Genomic DNA, 19,398 nt, shown 5'->3' on the forward strand with positions numbered 1-19,398 from the left:
TGCACCTCTTCTCAGCGCCTCCTCAGCCTCCGGCCTCCGCGTCCACTCTGGCGGCGCTTGAAGAGCCCTTCAGCCCGCCACTGCAAGCGTGGGAGCCCCTCTCTGGGCTGGCTGAGGCCGGAGCCTCCTCCCTCTGCTTGCCTGAGGTGTGGAGGGAGAGGCGCGGTCAGGAACCGGGGCTACCTGGGCAGGAACCAGGGCTGCGTGCCAGGCTCCCGGGCCAGAGTGAGTTCCAGCGGGTGCGGGCGCCGGCGGCACGGCCCCCACACACTGAGCAGCCAGCCGGCGCCGTAGGCCCACGGCAGTGAGGGGCTTAGCACCGGGGCTAGCAGCTGCGGAGGTTGCCCTGGGTGCCCCAGCAGTGCCCAGCCGGCGCTGCACTCAAATTCTCGCCAGGTTTAGCTGCTTCCCCGTGGGGCACGGCTTGGGACCTGCAGCCCGCCATGTCTGAGCTCCTCACCTGCAGTGGGCTCCCGCACGGCCTGAGCCTCCGTGACCGCAGCTGCCCTCTACTCCATGACGCCCAATCCCATCTACAGCCCAAGGGCTGAAAAGTGCAGGCGAGGCTAGGGACTGGCGGGCAGCTCCGCCTGCAGCCCTGGTGCAGCATCCACTGGGTGAAGTCACCTGGGCTCCTGAACTGGATGGGAACTTGGAGAACTTTTATACCTAGCTGGAGGATCGTATGTGCACCAATCAGCACTCTGTATCTAGCTAACCTAGTGGAGACTTGGAGGACTAGCACTTTGTGACTCTGCCTAGCTCAAGGATTGTAAATGCACCAATCAGCACTCTGTGTCTAGCTCTGGGTTTGTGAATACACCAATTGGTACTCTGTATCTAGCTAACCTAGTGGAGACTTGGAGGGCTAGCACTCTGTGACTCTGTATCTAGCTCAAGGATTGTAAATGCACCAATAAGCACTCTGTGTCTAGCTCAAGGTTTGTAAATACACCAATCAGTATTCTGTGTCTAGCGCAAGGTTTGTAAATGTACCAATTAGTACTCAGTATCTAGCTCAAGGTTGTAAATGTACCAATTGGTACTCTGTATCTAGCTAACTCTGTATCTAGCTAACTCTGAATCTAGCTAACTAGCACTCTGTGACTCTGTGTCTAGCTCAAGGATTCTAAACCTACCAATCCACACTCTGTCAAAACCGACCAATCAGCTCTCTGTAAAATGGACCAATCAGCAGGATGTGGGTGGGGCCAGATAAGGGAATAAAAGCAGGCTGCCGGAGCCAACCATCAACAACCCTCTGGGGTGCCCTTCCACGCTGTGGAAGGTTAGTTTTTTTGCTCTTTGCATTATATCTTGTTGCTACTCATTTTTTGGGTCCACCCTGCGGTTATAAGCTGTAACACTCACTGGGAAGGGCTGCAGCTTCACTCCTAAAGCCAGCGAGTCCACGAACCCCGGGCGAAGAAGGAACAACTCCAGACCCACTGCCTTTAAGAGTTGTAACACTCACCAGGAGGGTCTGCAGCTTCATTCTTTAAGTCAGTGAGACCAAGAACCCACCAATTCCGAACACATAAGTATACATATACGCATATAAAATATAATGCAACTCAATTTGTACATACATGTATAAATTACATATATATGATTAGAATATTGGTACATTTTTGATGCCTGAGACTCATGCAAAAAAAATTCCCTTTTATTAATGAGGTATTCTGTACTTCTTGTCAGTGTCTCATCCAGTGTGTGTGTGTTTTTATGTGTATCTGTGTGTGTATGTAATTGATTTTTTAAAGTAAGTCAGAGTATTCTTTCTTTTGGCTATTTATGCAGCTCACCCTAAATTCAAATTTTAAGTTATAAAAACAGTGGCAAGACTTTAAAAGTAATGTGAAATAGTTACTCAGTTTTATTTCCAAACTGTAGGAAATGGTAAATACAATAAACTATCTCACACGAGAAAGAATCCTAAGTGTTTACAAAAAACAATTTAATTATGGTATTACCAATGTTAAAATTACCCTGAGAAGTTATTAACAATTGTAAAGATGGGCAATGAGAGTGTAATACTCCTGATTTTGAATGTACTGTTAGGGGGAATTTAAGCACAATGGATTTCTTGTAAAAATGAAAATTAATATATAAAAAAGAAAATTCCAAGCAGACTGCAATCTTTTTCAGAAACTACTTAGCATAAGCTTTATATTTCTAACATTTGAGGTTAAGCACCATTTCATACTTAATACCATTGGACTTTGAAATATAAAAAAGGTTGAAAAGTTGTACCTAGAGTAGAAAAAAACTTAGGAGTATGAAACATATTTTAGAAAGATAGATTTAATTCAACATTAAAAAAAAAAAAGGTGCTATAGTCATTAAAAGATATATATTACTTAAATCAGGGTCTTTTACTTTATCACTTCAGAAAATCTGGTGCTCTGTAGATATGTAGAATACATATCCAAAGAGGTCAAAAGGGTTTTCTTTCTTTCTTAAATATGTAACATATAAACATATATGTGATTTCTAGGCAAAAGTTAGGTTTAATGAAAAGAGAGCTACATTTTATGGTTCATGACAACTATTATTTATTTCCAGAACACAGCTGTCAAAGCAAATGCACTTCTTGCTGTGTTTTTTGGTGTTTTGTTTTTGTTTCTGATTTTTGTAGAGACAAGGTCTCTCTATGTTGCTAGGGCTGGTCTTGAACTCCTGGGCTCAAGAGATTCTCCCTCCTTGACCTCACAAAGTGTTGAGATTAGATCTTGCCAAGCCTAGGCCTTTGTTTTGTTTCGTTCGCAATAAATTAATGAATCTTTCCCATCCAAGTTCACTTAATGTATAAAACAAATTTGGTCAAGGTCTCATTTTGCATTAGCTTTGGATTGTGCCACAAAACTCTTAACATTTTCTTTGAAAGAAGTAAGTTTGGATCTTTCTTAAATCAGTAAGTTGGACATGATATAAGTAAGTCCCTTAAAAATAGAAGGCAAAAGTGAACAAAGTTTTCTAAGGCAGAAAAGTACATCCCATATTATCTTTCTATTATAGAACTATAGTAATTCAAAAGTAAGACTTCAGTCAAAATATTTATTATTTTCCTTAATTGGCTTAAATGGTAATGCAAATATTGTGAGTCTGCCTTAAGTTTCTTAGATATTATACTTTAAATGTCCCAACCCTTATACAAAACCATACACGACCTAGTGTCTTTCACAATTCATACTATAGAAGCTCAGATTTAATTGTATATGCTTTGAAATACATTCTCTCCTTGACCATTGCTATCACAAACTTGAGAAAGAATTGCAACCATCATATCACATAGGCCTTCAGTGATGAACATAAACAGGAAAAAGAGAAGAGAGAAAGGACTAGGGAGAGAAAAGAAGAAATGCTCATTTATATAGTTTCCAAGGGGTAGTAACCATATCCAGAGGGAAACATCCATAATACAGATGTGCTGTGAGTACTTTTTCAGTCATTAAGGTCATTTTAATGTACTTAAGAAGAGTGACCACATGCCACACCAGCTATGAATGGGTAAATTATATGTAAGGAAAATAATTTTACACAAAGTTTCAAAAGGTTTGTCTTGTTTTAAGAGGTTCTCACTCTGTTGCTCAGGCTGGAGTGCCGTGGTACAGTCATAGCTCACTGTGCCCTCAAACTCCTGGGCTGAAGTGATCTTCCTGCCTCACCTTCTTAAAGTGCTGGGATTATAGGCATGAGCCACCATACCTGGCCTTTCCAAAGTTTTGAATAGAAAATTGCTAAAGAGAAACCTCAAGCCTTTGTGGCTAATAGAATCTAAAACCCCCCCTAAAAAGTGAGGATACAATAAGATGGCAAAAATATAGACTCAAAATGACCATAAGACTGGAGGTAACATTTTATTACCACCCTAGCACTTACATTAAAAGCTACAACTTGGAAGGCTTACCAAATCCTAAGGAACTGTCATATAAAAAGATGTTTAAAAGGATGTAAACATTATCTTCCATATGATGGCGACAATGACAAAAGCCTAATTGTCATCTGTTAAGTTACAGAGCCACTGGCAGGGATACTTCTCCCAAAGTTCCATTTTCAAATAAGTGCAGGCACTCAGTGGTGCTGCCTTTTGAAGTGCCACCTGTGGGAAGACTCACAGCTAACATGACATCCATAACCCATTCTCAGGAACTTCTTCAGAGCTGAGGCACACACGAGAGAAGCAGAAGCCCTATCAGCAACACTGGGATTTGCTCTCTGCTCTCAAGGTCTCTTGATCTAGCTTAATTTTGCCCACATCGTTTTCTTCATTAGGAAAGCTTTGGTGGTTTGCAAGAATCTTCTCCACTAGGAACCGGGCAGCTTCCTCTATATTTATGTTATCCTGTAATGCAGAAAGGAAGAACAGGGTTAAATTTTAGAATTAATTCCTAGAATAAGGCATTAACAGTATGAATGGTACCAGAAAAATTTGTCAGAGGTGGCATTGCAAGTGCACAGCTACTTTCCTCTAACACTAAAGTGTGTGCCCACTTAGAGCTGAATGTTGAAGAATAATGTGGTGATGGAAAGAATTCCCTTATTTTTATGAAGGACACCTTTTTTGATGTTCCTATCTTAAACCTTTGCCACTGAGGTTCAATGAGCTATCTCGATAGTTGAAAATGAATCTTTGCTCTGGGCTGCAATTCATATAATGAAGCCATTCCAAATAAAAAAAATTCCGGCCCTTGAATATCTAATTCAAGCAGTCAGGATACACTGTGAAAAAAAATTGAAAGGGCTCAAACCACATTAAAATATGATAAATGTATCATGTCACTTCTCCATCTCTAAGTACAAATTATTCCTTTTAGTTGTCATGTATAAATTAGCCTGAAACAATGTTGTCAGTGCAACATCCATTAAGGACACCCTAAGGAATTATTAGCTGTTACAGCATTTGTGTGACTGAATTATAAGTTATCATTAAACACACGGTAAGTAACACATTGAAAAAACTGTGCTTATTTTAAAAAATATTTAACTGTTCATTTTTAAATAATTTCAGATTTACTAAAATATTGCAAAAATAGTGAACATTCCTACCATTCACACATATTTCTCAAATATTAACATCTTAGATAACCAGAATACAACTATCAAAATCAGGAAATTATACAGTAGTGTAGTATCAGTGTTAGTCTAACAAGCTTACTCAAATTGGGTCAATTATTTCAATGCCCTATTTCAGATGTAGGATCACAGGCTGTACTTCACTGTTGTCGCCCCGGGGTCTCTTTTACTCTGGAACAGTTCCTCAGTCTCCTTGCTTTTCATGACCTTGACACACTCAGAGAGCACTGGCTGGTGAATATACCTCCATCTGCGATGTCTGATGTTTCCTTATCATTAAATTCAACTTATATATTTTTGGCAGAAATAAAACACAAGTGATGTACCCTGCACAGTTTATCAGGAAGCACACTGCTTAAAGTTGTTTTTGACAGGTTTCTCCACAGAAAAGTTATTATTTTTCCCTTTGTACTTAGTGCAAATATGTCAATATCCTGTTTCTTACCACACTTTCCCCCACTAATGTTAGCATCAATTAATTCCTCCCTACAACAGTCATCACTGTGGTGTTTAATGGTGACTTTTTATTTCTGCCATTCCTTCTACATTTATTAGCTGGAATTCTACTGTTAGAAAGAGGTTCCCTTCTCCCTCATTTATTTATTCATTTGTTCATTTCTATCATGGATTATTAGTTTACTCTGTAAGTTGAACCCATTACAGAAATTATTTACTTTGGTGCTCAAATTGTCTTACATGTTTGGAGCTTGTATGGCAGTATCCTGTATCTTTGTGACACGTCCCTATCATTTCGTGAGTACTTCCTTAGTTTCTCGCACAACAAAATATCACAGGCACATCTTTACTTTCCTTGTCCCACCCGCCCTGAAATCAGGCATTACTCCAGGGATTCCCATTCTTTTTACTGGAGAATGATATTTAAAAACCGAATTTTGAGCACTCGGTAAGTTAATTGGTTCCGTGGTGTCATTGCTTTTAAGCCCTCTCAGCAGGTATGGCTAGTATGGTACACACATGCATCTATATCAACTTCATCTGTTTACACATATGTGTGTATACATACATACACCTACACACATTCTCACATATATATGCAGATACTCTTACACACACACACACACACACATATGAAACCTGAAGCTCATATTAATGTCTAATCCAATCCAATGCTACAAGGTTCACTGCAGCCTTTTTCCTTATTTGTAAAGCCTTTATCAGACAACAAGTAACCTAAAAGAGCTAGGCTACGTACAGGCATCTTTCACAGCACTGAAACCAGCTTTTTAGTTATTTTTGGCCTCCACCCCCAAGATAAGTGTTAACTTTAATTCAAGTATTGATCTTTTGAACGTCCAAGTGACATTCAGTCTCAGCTATCTCCATTATAGCAAATAATTATAAAATTCTCTAACTGTATGTGGAAGCAACTGGTTAAAATTCCAATGTCAGTGTAGTCACATGTTAATGTAATTCCCATATGTTAACATTATTAAAGTTTTATATTAGAAATCCATTATTTGCCATAAAGGTGAAATGATGAAATGTATTTGCAAAAGTTATCTTTTGCCTGTATTCCTAGTGAAATTCAGATGACTGCAGTTCAAGCAAAAGTCAGATCTGAAGTCAGCTGCTGGCCAGCTCAGAAGTGTACCTACTAGTGACATTTAGGCAGTACTTTAAGCCTTAAATCTAAGATTTTTAACCTAATTTTTTATTACTGTTATTCTCTTGGAACACCCCTGGTTTACTGCTAAAGAAATTCTACAGAAGCTGCTTCTACTATATTTGTAGGGAAACACAGAGCAAATTTGAAACTTTTAAACAGTGCTTCACCTTTCACCTCTGCGTGTAATCGTATCCATAAATAAAATGAAACCGATGACTTCACAGTCACAAGCTACTAGTCACGTGACGTCTTACATCTGGGGGCAAATCTGGATTTATTACCCGAAAGATTAAATAAAGCCTAAAGGAGAATTTTGTCTATAATTTATAAAACTCCTCTACCAAAATGTACACTCGCATAAGCAGTTACATTTACTGTCTTTTTTTTTTTTTTTTTTTTTTTGGTCTTTTTACAGCAAAGCTGGGAAGCAGAGCAAATCACCCAATAGGCATACAGAGCAGACAGAGGGCATGAGTGTCCAGAAGAACATGTCTGTAATCCTAGCACTTTGGGGGGCTGAGGTGGGCAGATTGCTCCAGCTCAGCAGTTCGAGTCCAGCCTGGGCAACATGGCAAAACTCTGTCTCTACCAAAAATACAAAAAGTAGCTGGGCATGGTGGCACATGCCTGTGGTCCTAGCTTCTTGGGAGGCTGAGGTACCTTCTCTATAAGAAGGCTTTCTTTCTGTGATTTTCTTCTTCATGTCAGGTTAAGTGCTCACATAGCACCCCTGGGTTTCCTCTACCACTGTTTTATTTAAAGAAGGAAATTTTAAGATGCTATATTTATTCAAACAATTAGCCTCTAGCTTAGGAGTCTACATTTCTGCCTCCAATAAACAGTCTTTTTTTTTTCCCAGTCACTCCATCATTGCTCAATATTTTTGGAGCAGTCTCTCTTTTGTGCAGTCTCTCATTGCTTTGCTTTTATCCCGCAGATCATGATGGGCATCAAGTAGTTTTTTTACTCTAAGGGTAAGTTTCTAGTAGAGTTAAACCTAATCTGATAATAAATACCCAGAATGAGGTGGGTGATTTGGAGGAACAGTGATACATACATACGTGCAAACGTATATAAAAACACACATAAACACACACACGAAATCCACAGAACATAAACTAAAAGCTAGAACTGTGTTAAGATTTCAACAAATTTATGGTATAATGTTTATCTGTCATTACAGAATTTTTCAAACATTTCATCATTCTTACATAAATCGGACTGTCACTAACCCCCTTATATGAAACTTCCAATGCATGCAACTCCCCTCCAAACATTTCATATATGTATTATTTTCACCTTTTTTCTATATCCAGACTGTTAAGAATTTTTTTTTTTTTTTTTTTTGAGATGGGGTCTCACTTTGTCACCCAGGCTGGAATGCAGTGGTGTGATCTTGGCTCACTGCAACCTCTGCCTCCCAGACTCAAGTGATCATCCCGCCTCAGCCTCCCGAGAAGCTAGGACCACAGGCATGCACCACCATGCTCAGCTACTTTTTGTATTTTTTGGTAGAGACAGGGTTTTGCCATGTTGCCCAGGCTGGTCTCGAACTCCCAGTTCGAGTGATCTGCCCAATCCGCCCGCCTCAGCCTCCCAGAGTGCTAGGAAACAGGCAGGAGCCACCATGCCCGGTCACTAGACTGTTAAAATTTTTGAAAGCCAACTTACTGTTTTATTTTTTCCTTCAGAAAATATTTTATTCAGCTTTCCATAATCGACAAAAGAAAAAATTCTCACTCTACTATTTATGAAGCATACCACAAATGTTGATACTTTCCAGCTGTTTCAAATCTTTCATACACAGTTAACCTAAAACTCTTCAAACATCATCTGAATAAATCTCCTCTCTGATCTTTTCACATGGTCCTGCATGTGACACACATCTTCACCAGAGGCATCTTCCTATTCATTTAGCCTTTTGCAAAAATCAAAAATTCTTGTGCTTGACAATACCCCCATCCACTCCAGTTGCATGAGAAGTACCTCAGTTAAAAACTCTGGTTTTTAATGTCATTTGCTTTTTGCTCTAAATAACTCTTTTTGTTTTTATGGAAAATCTGCCCTTCTATTAGCCATTAGCCAATTTGGAAAACAGTACTGTTGTGGACTGAAAGAAGCTATAACACATCCATGCTACACTTCTCATTTTCCAGACTTTCAAACACCACTCACATAAATACATCTAAATACTTTAGCGTTACAGCCTAGATTTATGAGCTAGAAAGCAAAAGATACATAAGCAAAGCAGATCTCACCTTTGCAGAAGTTTCAAACCATCCGGCGAAGCCATGTTCTTTGCAGAACTGGTCCATCTGGGAAGGAGTCTGGCTACTGTCCTTGTTCTGGTCACATTTGTTAGCCAAGAGGACGGCAGGGATAGGGCTGCCATTTGGAAGATGAACTTTACTATCCAGATCACTTTTCCATTTTAAGACTGCCTCAAATGTAGAACTTCTTGATATATCAAAGACTACAAAAGCACCAACAGCTTCCTTGTAGTATACTCGGGTCATGTTGCCAAATCGCTCCTGCCCTAGACATAAATATAGGAAAAAAATAAAAACTTGTAATTCAGACAGAGTTTACATTTAAGTATAACTCCTTTTACCCCAACAGCAATACTGTGAACAAATATCTTCCATTCCATAGCAGCATAACCTGGTGTGATTAAGGCTATCCATACAGACGATGACCTATATAGCAGATGTGTCTGATAATTTGGTTTAAGTACATAATGAATTAGTTTTATGTTCTGTATGACATATTCTCCATAAAACCAATATGATAATATTTAAAGCTACAAAGTCTGTCATTTACTCCAACTCCTCTCCCCTTAGTTTAAGAGAAGAGAGGCACTAAAGGAAAACACAAAGCTGGAAGTAGAGGAAGAAGAGACAAGAATAGAAGAAATGAAGCCTGTAGGAAGGAGATAAGTGCAGTGGGTAACATGCTAGTCCAATAGATTAAGGCTCGACATGAGATAAAGTAGCTCATGTTCTCAACTCATCTCTCCTTCATATCTCTAGCCCATACCCACTTCTGATGCAATATGCAAGATTTCACCCCTGTAAGTAGCAGACACATGAAAATCTATTTCAGAACAAAAAGCACAACTGGTTGTGTTGTTACAAGAAGAATCAATTCCAGGGTTCTTCAAATATCATTGTACTTATAAAATAATTTAACTTATGTCAAACACTTTGGGAAAAATCTGCTTTGTACATTATATGGGACTTTGCAAAGCATTCTCTTACTATCTGCTGTTGTACTAATCTTTGGCATAGGAAAATCCTTCTTTTCATCTGACAGATGTAACAACAGGCAAAGGGATGCTTGGCTAGGATTACAGTATCACTCACTAAAGAATACCGGACTAGAATTCAGGTCTTCTGACTCCCCCACACCTATAGAAGTGGGATGCTAGCCTTTCTGAACTATCGTGCAGTTGCCTTGACTTAGTTACTGACTACAGTGTGAAGGAAAAATGATTGGCAATCAATGCACATCGGAGATGTATCACTCTGTTTTATGATAAAAACACTTTCCTCTTGAAACACATGAGCAACCGGCTTTATCTACATTTTATTGATACATTTTATCTGCACAGATGCAAAGATACCCCAAAATATAAAATTCTTCCTTCTCCAAACTCTACAATGCAATATAATTTTATATATTGTTTTAGGGAATAATGGAAGAATAAAACAATGGCCAAATGTAAATGGATAAAGTTAAGGTTTGTTTTGTGATGACTCCTCACATGGTTTAACTGAAGCTGTATTGTAATAGTCCAAAGGTCTAAATTTTACTGTAACAAATGGTCACATAAAAAACCCTAATATTATGTTCATATATTATTGTAATGTAAATTTGACCAACTATATAGTTCATTGGCCATAATGCTGACATTTATAAAAACTTCGATGATATGCCAACTGTTCAAAATCACTATTCTGCAGAAAGACTACATACGCATTGAAATGATTCAGATTCCAATTTCAAATGCAGTGCACACACTACCAACCACTTCCATTTTCATATATTTTAATTATTGAATATGAAAGGACTAAGCAACAAGATAAGATAGTCTTAAATTAGGAAATTGAAAAAGTAAGATTTCAAGATAATTACATGGTAATAAAGTATTCCTTTGGGCTATATCTTTAATTTAGAAAAGAGAGTGGGGTGTCAAACTAGTAAAAGAGCAGTCAGAAACCTAGAAGTTAACAAAGAGCTGTTAAACTTTAGTGACTATTTTTTTGGGGGGGAGGGGAATGATCTTTAAATTTCAAGTATTTCCTTTTACTAGTGAGTCTTATTTAAATATTTACTCATATAACCTTTCTGGTAAAGCATAAGAAAATCAGAAATGTTTATGACAAGTAATTTAGAAGAAGATCCTGTGGCTTAAAAATATTAATTTTCTTTAGTTCCCAAGATTAGGATTCAAAATTTGGTGGCAGTCCTGACATCAGAGTGTACTTTTTAAACAACCACACTATATGGCAAATCAAAAGTGTCAATTACTTGGTTAAGTAAGTGAAAACAAAAGGCAATGGCTGGGAGAAAAAATGCAAACTGTTTATCTGACAAAGGGCTTATACCCAGAATATATAAACTCTCAAGACTCCCAAAGAAGAAGATAAAAAAATTAATAATGTAAGCAAAAGATTGGAACAGTTTGCCAGAAAATGTATGTGATGAAAAAAAAAATAAGCACAGGAAAAGATGTTCAACATCATTAGTCACTGGGGAAATGCAAATTTAAATCACAACTTGACACTTCACTCCCACAGGAATGGCTAAAATTAAGAAGTCTGAATACACCAAGTGTTGACCAGGATGTGGACAACTTGAACTCTCAAAGTCACTTTCATTATGTTCACAGATGCCAAATCAAATGTCAATCAACAGATTAATGGATAAACTATCATCTAGTTATACAACGAAATACAGCTCAACAATAGAAAGGAAAGGAACAAAACCATGGATACAAGCAAAAACATGAATGTATCTCAAAATCATTATGCTTTGTAAAAGAAGCCAGGTCAGAGCGCAAGTGGGTAATGTTACATGAGTTCATTCATATCAAATTGTAAAAAGTGCAAACTATGACAATACAGTAAGAGAAAGCAGATAAATGGTTGCCTTGGGAAAGGCAGGGTATATATTCCAAAGGGGCAAGAGAAGAACACTTTTGCGATGATGAAAATATTTGAAATATTGACTACAGTGATGCAAAAACTTTTCAAATTGTACTGCTTATTGTATGTCAATTATACCTCCATAAAAGTATACAAAATAATACCTCCCTTCGAGGGTAACTGAGAGGGTTAAACTTAGTTCCTGCCTAAGTCTTCCAGGGCAGTTTGATGAACTACAGCCAATGACCTAATCCAGCTAAAAAAGGTTTTACTGGAATTCAGTTACCCTTATTTGTTTACATGTTGTCTATGTCTGTTTTTGTACTACGATGGCAGAGTTGAATAGTGGCCACATACATGAAATGGCCTACAAAACCTAAAATATTTGTCAGGCCCTTTATAGAAAAAGTAGCTGATTTCTGTTTTAGAAGGCTAAGAATATTTTATATCTTGAAGTGGAGGTGGTCTATGCATGTTAAGTTATACTTCAAGTTCAAAACAGTGTAAAATGCCAGGTAAGCCCTGCATAAATGTCAGCTATTATTGAGTGCTCCACAAGTTTACCGCATGATGAAAGCCTGAGTATTCTTTTTAAAAATGGTGCCAATTAAACATGTGAAAGCTTTAAACTATTAGCTCGTTATGTGCTCTACCTTGTAATTGTAAAAATGGTTTGCAGAGAAAAACAAACTTGATAAAAGTCTAACTATGCCAGGGATTCAAAATGCTAAGCACCCAACATTCAAGCAACCTCAGGCAAGAAACTTTTTTGGCTTAACTATGCCAACTGGTCTCAGGGATCTGTAGGGATCACTAAGTCCTCCTGGCTCTAACATTGATATTTTAGGTTCCCGTATTATAATTTGAATGTTATACCGATTTTCTATATATTCTATAATCACTGAATCCAGACAGCAATGGGAATAAAATGTAAATAACCCAGCATCAAAAGGCCAATACCATGTATGTAGGGAAACAGTTTGTTTTCTAAAATAATAGCAAAATATACTTTCTATTTTAATGAATTTGTAATCTCTTTTTAATAAATTCTTAATTAATCCATTAATGCTTCAGAAATGGTAAAGCGAGTTAAAAAACAAAAATTTCCAAAACACATGAGGTTTAATTAGGGAGTGGGAAAAGATAAGATGAATTTAAAATAATAATTGTAACATAAAATTAAGGGTTGCTCTCCAAAAACCTAAGTAGGTGTAACCTATATTTATATTTAACTATGTTGCTTCAAAGATTTACAACACATAGATATGCTAAGTTCCTCCAGTTGTAAAACTAACTTAAATCATGTACAAAGTATCTTTTTTGCTCATCTACCACCTTTTGAAACCCAGATTAAATAAATCTGTAAAGTAAAAGAGTAACAAAACTGAATGAAGAAAAAAAATAGGAAAACCACTGCAGATGATGCTTAAGAAAAATATCGGGATAAAAGTGAGTGAAAATCATGGGGAAGAGGAGAATACATGGGCATCTGTTAGTTAGAAAGACTTTGTTGGAGCCTTAAACTAAACCCTTGCCATCCATTTATTTTCACATTGGTCTGTCTTTCTCAAGGTCCGTGAAAGAACAGTGAAAAGACTAGATGTTTATAGCCTACTCAACTATTAAAAAGCACAAAAAACTTTTGAAAATATAATTGAATAGAATTCTAAAACAACTTTAGCTTGCTCTTTTGTCTCACCCTCCAGAAGTCTCCCCAAATTTGTATCTATGCACTTCTTTCACCATCCAAGAGAAGAGCTCTACAAACCTAAGACAACTTAAACTTGTGGACGTGGCCCACTACTTAAGTGTTGATTTAGTGTGAAATCCTTATTATTTTAAGGAAATACTTAATCTGAGATCTTCAAATTTTCCTTCTTTGGAAGAGTACTTTAATCTCTCAATCTTTAGTAAGTGCCTAGGAATACGTATTAATGGTGTTTTTTCTATACTTTATGACGTTTTGACCACTTGGGGCATTGCAGGCCTGGGGAGGGACTGATCCTCCCACGGGTAGCTAATTTCTAGAGACAGCAAAGGAGCTATCTTGGAGCATACCTCTGACATGCACACCATATCAGTCAGCCCATCAATCCTAAATCCATACTACCTGCTTCCTTGCACCAGGATCCTGCAGTCTGGGACACTATCCCCTGTCCCAAATCACCCCACAGCCCAATACTGGACAACTAGAGACTACTCCTATCACCCAGAGTACACCAAAATTATTCAAACTAGCCAATCCTCAACTTGCTCAGCTTGCCTACCCTACCTCACTGGTTCCTTCCTGCAAAAGCCACAGTAAAAGCTCCAGCCCATGCATTTTCCTTGCTCCTCCTTTCTCATGACCAACCCTGCTGCTTTTCCCTGTGGCCTCAAGTGGTGTGGCATAATGTGCCCCCACTCTTGGGAACTATGATAAACTATCTTTCCAATGGCAATCCATCTCCTGATCTGATGTCCCCATCATATCTGACTAAAAACAAAATCCTGGGTACATTTATTACAGAATGAGACTTGCTGAAAATTTCATATTTAAGAAAATTGGAAGGTCAAGATAACATACACATGACTAATTTCATGATAACCAGGACATTTGGAAATTTTGAAAAGTATTTGTGATGCTGTTTTGACACCAATAAACCAAAATTCTGCTATCCTTTTAAAAGTGTATTGCTTTCATATGTGAGTCATGAAACCTGTCTCCACACAAGTTACTATACCTTTCTGTGTTTAGATTACAGGACCACTAAAACCTATAATTCATTCAACTCAAAAGGTAGAATGGCAAATGGCTGAGAGCAAATGAAAGTTGTAGAACTTCCTATCAGTGCTCTACTATCTCTACTAGTAACCTGAGCATCTTTTAGCTTATGAGGGCTAATTGAGGCAATGAAGGATGGTAACACATTCAAAAGGGAAGGGCAATAGGACTGCCATTATCAGGGGAATTTCCATGTGCAGTAATACAAATATGTTATTATGCTGACCAGCTGCCTGCCTGGACAATTGTGAATGGATAGCCCAGACTGCGGCACTCAAAGGTGTCTCAGGACTCAGGAACAGTGAAAGATTTACAGATGTAAATGGGCCAGTTGGCTTCGCTTATAATTCAGCACAACAATTGAGCTTGAATAAGGCTGAGGATGGCAAGATTGTACAAGAGCCAGATTACCCATATGTAACAAAAATTTTAAAAAGCCTTGTAAATGACTTGGTATGTAATCAGCCACCAATAAACACTGGAAACTTAACTGCAGTATCTGTGTTTAAGATGGAGACTACAAATAATTACACAGACTAATTCCTCAAAGCACGGCTTCTTTATAATTAGAAATATGTGTATATGTGACTGAAAACTACCTTTAAAATCAGGAAAGTATCAAGAGGTAATATTCCAGATTCTTGCTCATGAAGGATTATAGGAGAGTTATGAAAAAAAAGACAAAGGGAGATTACTAGGTATACTAACTGACAAAGTATAAGATGGAGCAAGGCAATCAGGATCCACGTTCTATTTTGGATGGGAATCAAAATGATGGAAAATAAGTTTAGGCATAGATTATACAGTTTATATCTTCCAAGCATGCATTTTATGCTTGGGTAAATATCATTTATATGAATTCAGTTACGTTTTGAGCAGCAGTCCCAAAGCATGTGTGAGTTAAGAGACTGCAATGGTCTTACACAAAAACTGCACTAAACTGCATCTGTATTTTAAAGCCAGATTCCTTCAATGCCATAAGAACACATTCATGTATCCGAGGATCACAATGGTTCTTAACTTGAAGAGTTCAACTGAATCTGCTTGGCTACATGTATAGAAAACATTTGATAATTCCAGTCTATCGTACTTGCCAAAGCTTTCAAGGATAGAGATTTGTCATAATTTCTTTACTATCTTGCCCTCTCACTAAAGCAACCAAAAAAAAAAAAAAAAAAAAAAAGACCTAACTAGTAAAAACACCACACCTTAACTTAGTTATGGCAAGTAACTGGCTCTACCTACTATTTTGCAATCAAAGAATATTTCTATTATTTGAGAATTAAATATGATCCAACTTTGTTACTACATAAGGCAAGTATGCTTAGCCATGGGGGAAGTTTGTGAAGCAGCCTTCACTTGGCCTTCATGACATCATCATTACTTAATTCAAATGGTATGAGCTGAGATTCACTAGTAGCTCAAATATTCAAACCAAACAGTTAGTAATACAGTTCTCCAAACTTTAGGCTAAGGTTTTTTTGTTTTGCTTTTTTTGGTCTCTAAAACAGTTTTTTTGTTTGTTTTTTGGTCTCTCACTAAGCTATTTTTCTCCCTCACTTTCCTTATACTAAAATTCTATCTCTGAAAATCTTACTTATAATGTGAGCCTAATCATTTCTATAAATTTACCTCTAATTTTGTAAATTGCTGGTCTGTACTTGCTGTATGGGACAACAATACTTGTTGAAACAATATCTAACATCCAGAAATCCCTTTTGGAGATCTTAAACTTCTGTTTTCCTTCCTGGTAAAACTCAAGCTTTGGATTTAGTGAAAAGTGCAAGGATATCCCATCTAGGCAGACGTATCAGAATCTGACAAAAACTGGATATGACCCCTTCCTGTCATTCGAGGTCTGTGATTAATAAAAAAAGAAGAGGTGATACCAGAAAGAAAATTTATATCTTACTCCTGCTTTTACTTTCTCAAGTCTCTAACTATAAACTCTTAAAAATCTAGTTACTCATACTAATTTACTAGCAGTAGGACCCAATTATCATCTAATAACAAAATGCCACAATTTACGTAAAGAGTAAGGCAAGGTCAATCACCCTTCTAAGCAAAGTTTTAAACCATCTTTGTGAAAATCCTCAGCTATGCTGCAGATTCCTGGAGAATGACCGTCACATGGTAAGGCAACCTTTAGAATCCATGACTTTGTCAAGAAGCAGAAATACTGCTCATTAGGGTTCTGTGCAACAGCAGGAAGTATTTCGAAAAAGTCTCTGGCTTCAAAGATGACTTTTCAAACGAACTTTTGGCTTTTGGTAACAAACAACAACAAAAAGCTGAGTCCCCGGCTGATTACTCCTTTTCTCTGAGGGACTGAGATGCATACATGTATTCTCCTATCTGAGGGAGAGAAATGTGCTCTTAAATGAATGAGTTATAGGTTACAATTATTTAATACTCTTTGTTAAGTAACAAGCTATAAATGACAAGAGCACTACCTGGCAGACAGACAGTAGACCTGTGATCCGCACCCCCCAACTCTGCTATCAGCCAGGTAGCTATACCCTCTATGGGCTTCTGTGAACTGTAGAATGAAGGGTGGCCTCGGGCATCCTCTAACCCTAAACCAGCTCCCATTCTAATGCTCTATTGCAGACTGAGCTTCTTAACACCTGTAGTGATTGAACAGAGTAATTTTGGCACTTTATTTATTTATTTATTTTTTCCGAGATAGGGTCTCACTCTGTTGACCAGGCTGGGGTACAGTGGCGAGAACACAGCTCACCGAAGCCTTGACCTCTCTTAGGCTCAAGTGATCCTCCTGCCTCAGGCGCCTGAGTAGCTGGGACTACAGGCACGCATGACCACGCCTGGTTAATTTTTGTATGTATGTATGTTGTAGAGACAGGGTCTCACTAACAGCCCAGGCTGGTCTCGAACTCCTGTGCTCACGGGATCCTCCAGCCTAGGCCTTCCAAAGTGCTGGGATTACAAGCGTGAGCCATTGGCGCTTGGCTTGGTACCATTTCTATGAACTTTCCAATAGTTAACATCATCTTAAAACGCCCACTCCCAACCACTACAGCAGGCAAAGTTCCAGTGTTCATAAATCAGAGCAGAGGGAAATGTACCCCCTCAAACAGAACAAGTGAAAGCAAATGGCAGAGAAACAGTGTATTAAGGAGTGATGGGGGCGAGGGCATCAGGGATGGGACTAGGTGTTGGTTTAGGAAGAGAGGAAGAGGTGAGCGTAAAGTTTCAGAAAAGCTTTCCCATATCTTCACGGAGTGTCTGTCCTGGGCTTCCGAGGAGAGCAAAGTATTTGAGGAATGGAGTTTCCCTCACAAAGGCCAGTTTCAGAGCCAAGGCGGGTGATGGAAAATGATCTGGAAATGAACCTGACTTTTGGTCTTGGTGGTGTCACTAACTAGGAGTGCAGCTTCAGGTAAGTCACCCAATCCCTCTGAACTTGAGTTGAGGCTGAGAGGCGCCGGCCCGCTTCAAGTCAGCCTTCCCAACTAGTCCTGGTGTATCTATGATACACTTGCATTATTCAGAGTTCAAACTTCTGGAAAAGGCCCCCTGGCCTCCTCGCCTCCCTCTGGCGTGCAGGACCTGCTCCAGCTCCTACTGCCCATCCCATCCTCCGGGCCCCACCGAGTCCAGCCGACCGCGTCCATCGCATCTCGCCCTTGGATTTGGCCTCTCTCTTCTAAACGTACCCAGGCAGACGAGTTCAGGCAGAGAAGAAAAAGTAAAGAGGCAGAGAGGAGCCGGGCGGCCCGGCTGGGCTCTGGAGTGGGAAACTAGCGGCCGCGCTTACCCGCGATGTCCCACAGCTGCAGGCGCACCAGAGTCCTGCTGTCCCAGTTGAGGACCTTGAGGGCGAAGTCCACCCCGATGGTGGCCCGGTAGTGCTGGGAGAAGAGCTGGTGGACGTAGCGCTTGATGATGCTGGTCTTGCCCACTCCAAGCTCGCCGATAACCAGCACCTTGAAGAGGTGCTCGCGGGTCTCGGGCGCCGGGGCGGCAGCCGCCCCCAGGCCGGGGTCCCCGGCTCCCCCGCCCGCCATGAGCGCTGCGGCTGTCCGGCGTGCTGGGGCTCCGAGTCTGGCCTCCCGCCCGGCCTCGCGCTCTCCCGCCCCGCCCCCGGCGGCCGCGGAAACTCCCCCGAGGCCGGCCCGTCCTCTGCCGCGCCCGCTGACGCCGCCTGACCGGTCACAGGACCCGGAACCCGCCAGTGCTCGCGACCCGGGCGGGGCTGGAAGGGGGCAAGGCCTGGCGCCAGCCTGGGGAGGACCCTGCGCTAGGTGGCTCCCGCCACTCCCTGCGCCACCCAAGCCCGGCCGGGCCCAAGTGGACTTCCTCTCCCGGGCGGCGCCTCCTGGCGGTCGCGGCGCGGAGGGAGGCCCAGCCGCCCGCTGGTGGGCCTCCGGAGAGCCGGCCTGGAGCCTTCGTGGGCGTCGGAGGTTCACTGGGGCCCTGAGGAGGCGCCGAGGCGGCTGAGCCGGCCCGGGGCCTGGATCGGCCTGGCGTCTGGGCCCAACGTGGAAGCCGCTGGCCTGGAAATCCACATCCTGTCCTACTGTCCCCGCAGGGAGAGCCACACCTGAGGGCCTTGCCCTGGGTCGCCAGCAGTCCCCTTTAGATGGGAAAGGAAGTGGCACTGTGACTTTGAACTTAACAAAGGACGGGTAACACTGGCCTGGTAGTTCTGTTTTTAACTTTTTGAGTGAACCTCTGTAGGGTTTTCCGTAATGGCTGTTCCAGTGCACATTCCCATCACCAGTGTACAGGGTTCCCTTGCTCCGCGCATCACCGACACTTAT

At 40.2% G+C, this 19,398-nt stretch overlaps 1 protein-coding gene across 1 annotated transcript; it reads right to left on the reverse strand.

Annotated features, from left to right (window-relative positions):
* Positions 1-3,846: 3,846 nt before the first annotated feature.
* Positions 3,847-18,891, reverse strand: RAB32 (RAB32, member RAS oncogene family). The gene is made up of 3 exons (XM_025384308.1): positions 18,393-18,891; positions 8,962-9,239; positions 3,847-4,345 (listed from the first exon to the last, which is right to left on the reverse strand). Exons 1-3 carry the CDS (start codon positions 18,640-18,642, stop codon positions 4,196-4,198), a joined length of 678 nt encoding a protein of 225 aa, XP_025240093.1. The 5' UTR covers positions 18,643-18,891; the 3' UTR covers positions 3,847-4,195.
* Between the last annotated feature and the right edge of the window lie 507 nt (positions 18,892-19,398).

Source organism: Theropithecus gelada, chromosome 4 (genome assembly GCF_003255815.1).
Source record: "Theropithecus gelada isolate Dixy chromosome 4, Tgel_1.0, whole genome shotgun sequence".
NCBI classification, from domain to species: domain Eukaryota; kingdom Metazoa; phylum Chordata; class Mammalia; order Primates; family Cercopithecidae; genus Theropithecus; species Theropithecus gelada.

What these genes read in the sequence shown, in the direction of transcription:
- RAB32 (XM_025384308.1), bottom strand. Translation starts at nt 18,642, where the DNA reads ATGGCGGGCGGGGGAGCCGGGGACCCCGGCCTGGGGGCGGCTGCCGCC. An exon ending in GCAGCTGTGGGACATCGCGG is followed by an intron (nt 9,240 to 18,392) that starts GTAAGCGCGGCC and finishes ATTTATGTCTAG; the next exon opens with GGCAGGAGCGATTTGGCAAC. An exon ending in GGTTTGAAACTTCTGCAAAG is followed by an intron (nt 4,346 to 8,961) that starts GTGAGATCTGCT and finishes TCTGCATTACAG; the next exon opens with GATAACATAAATATAGAGGA.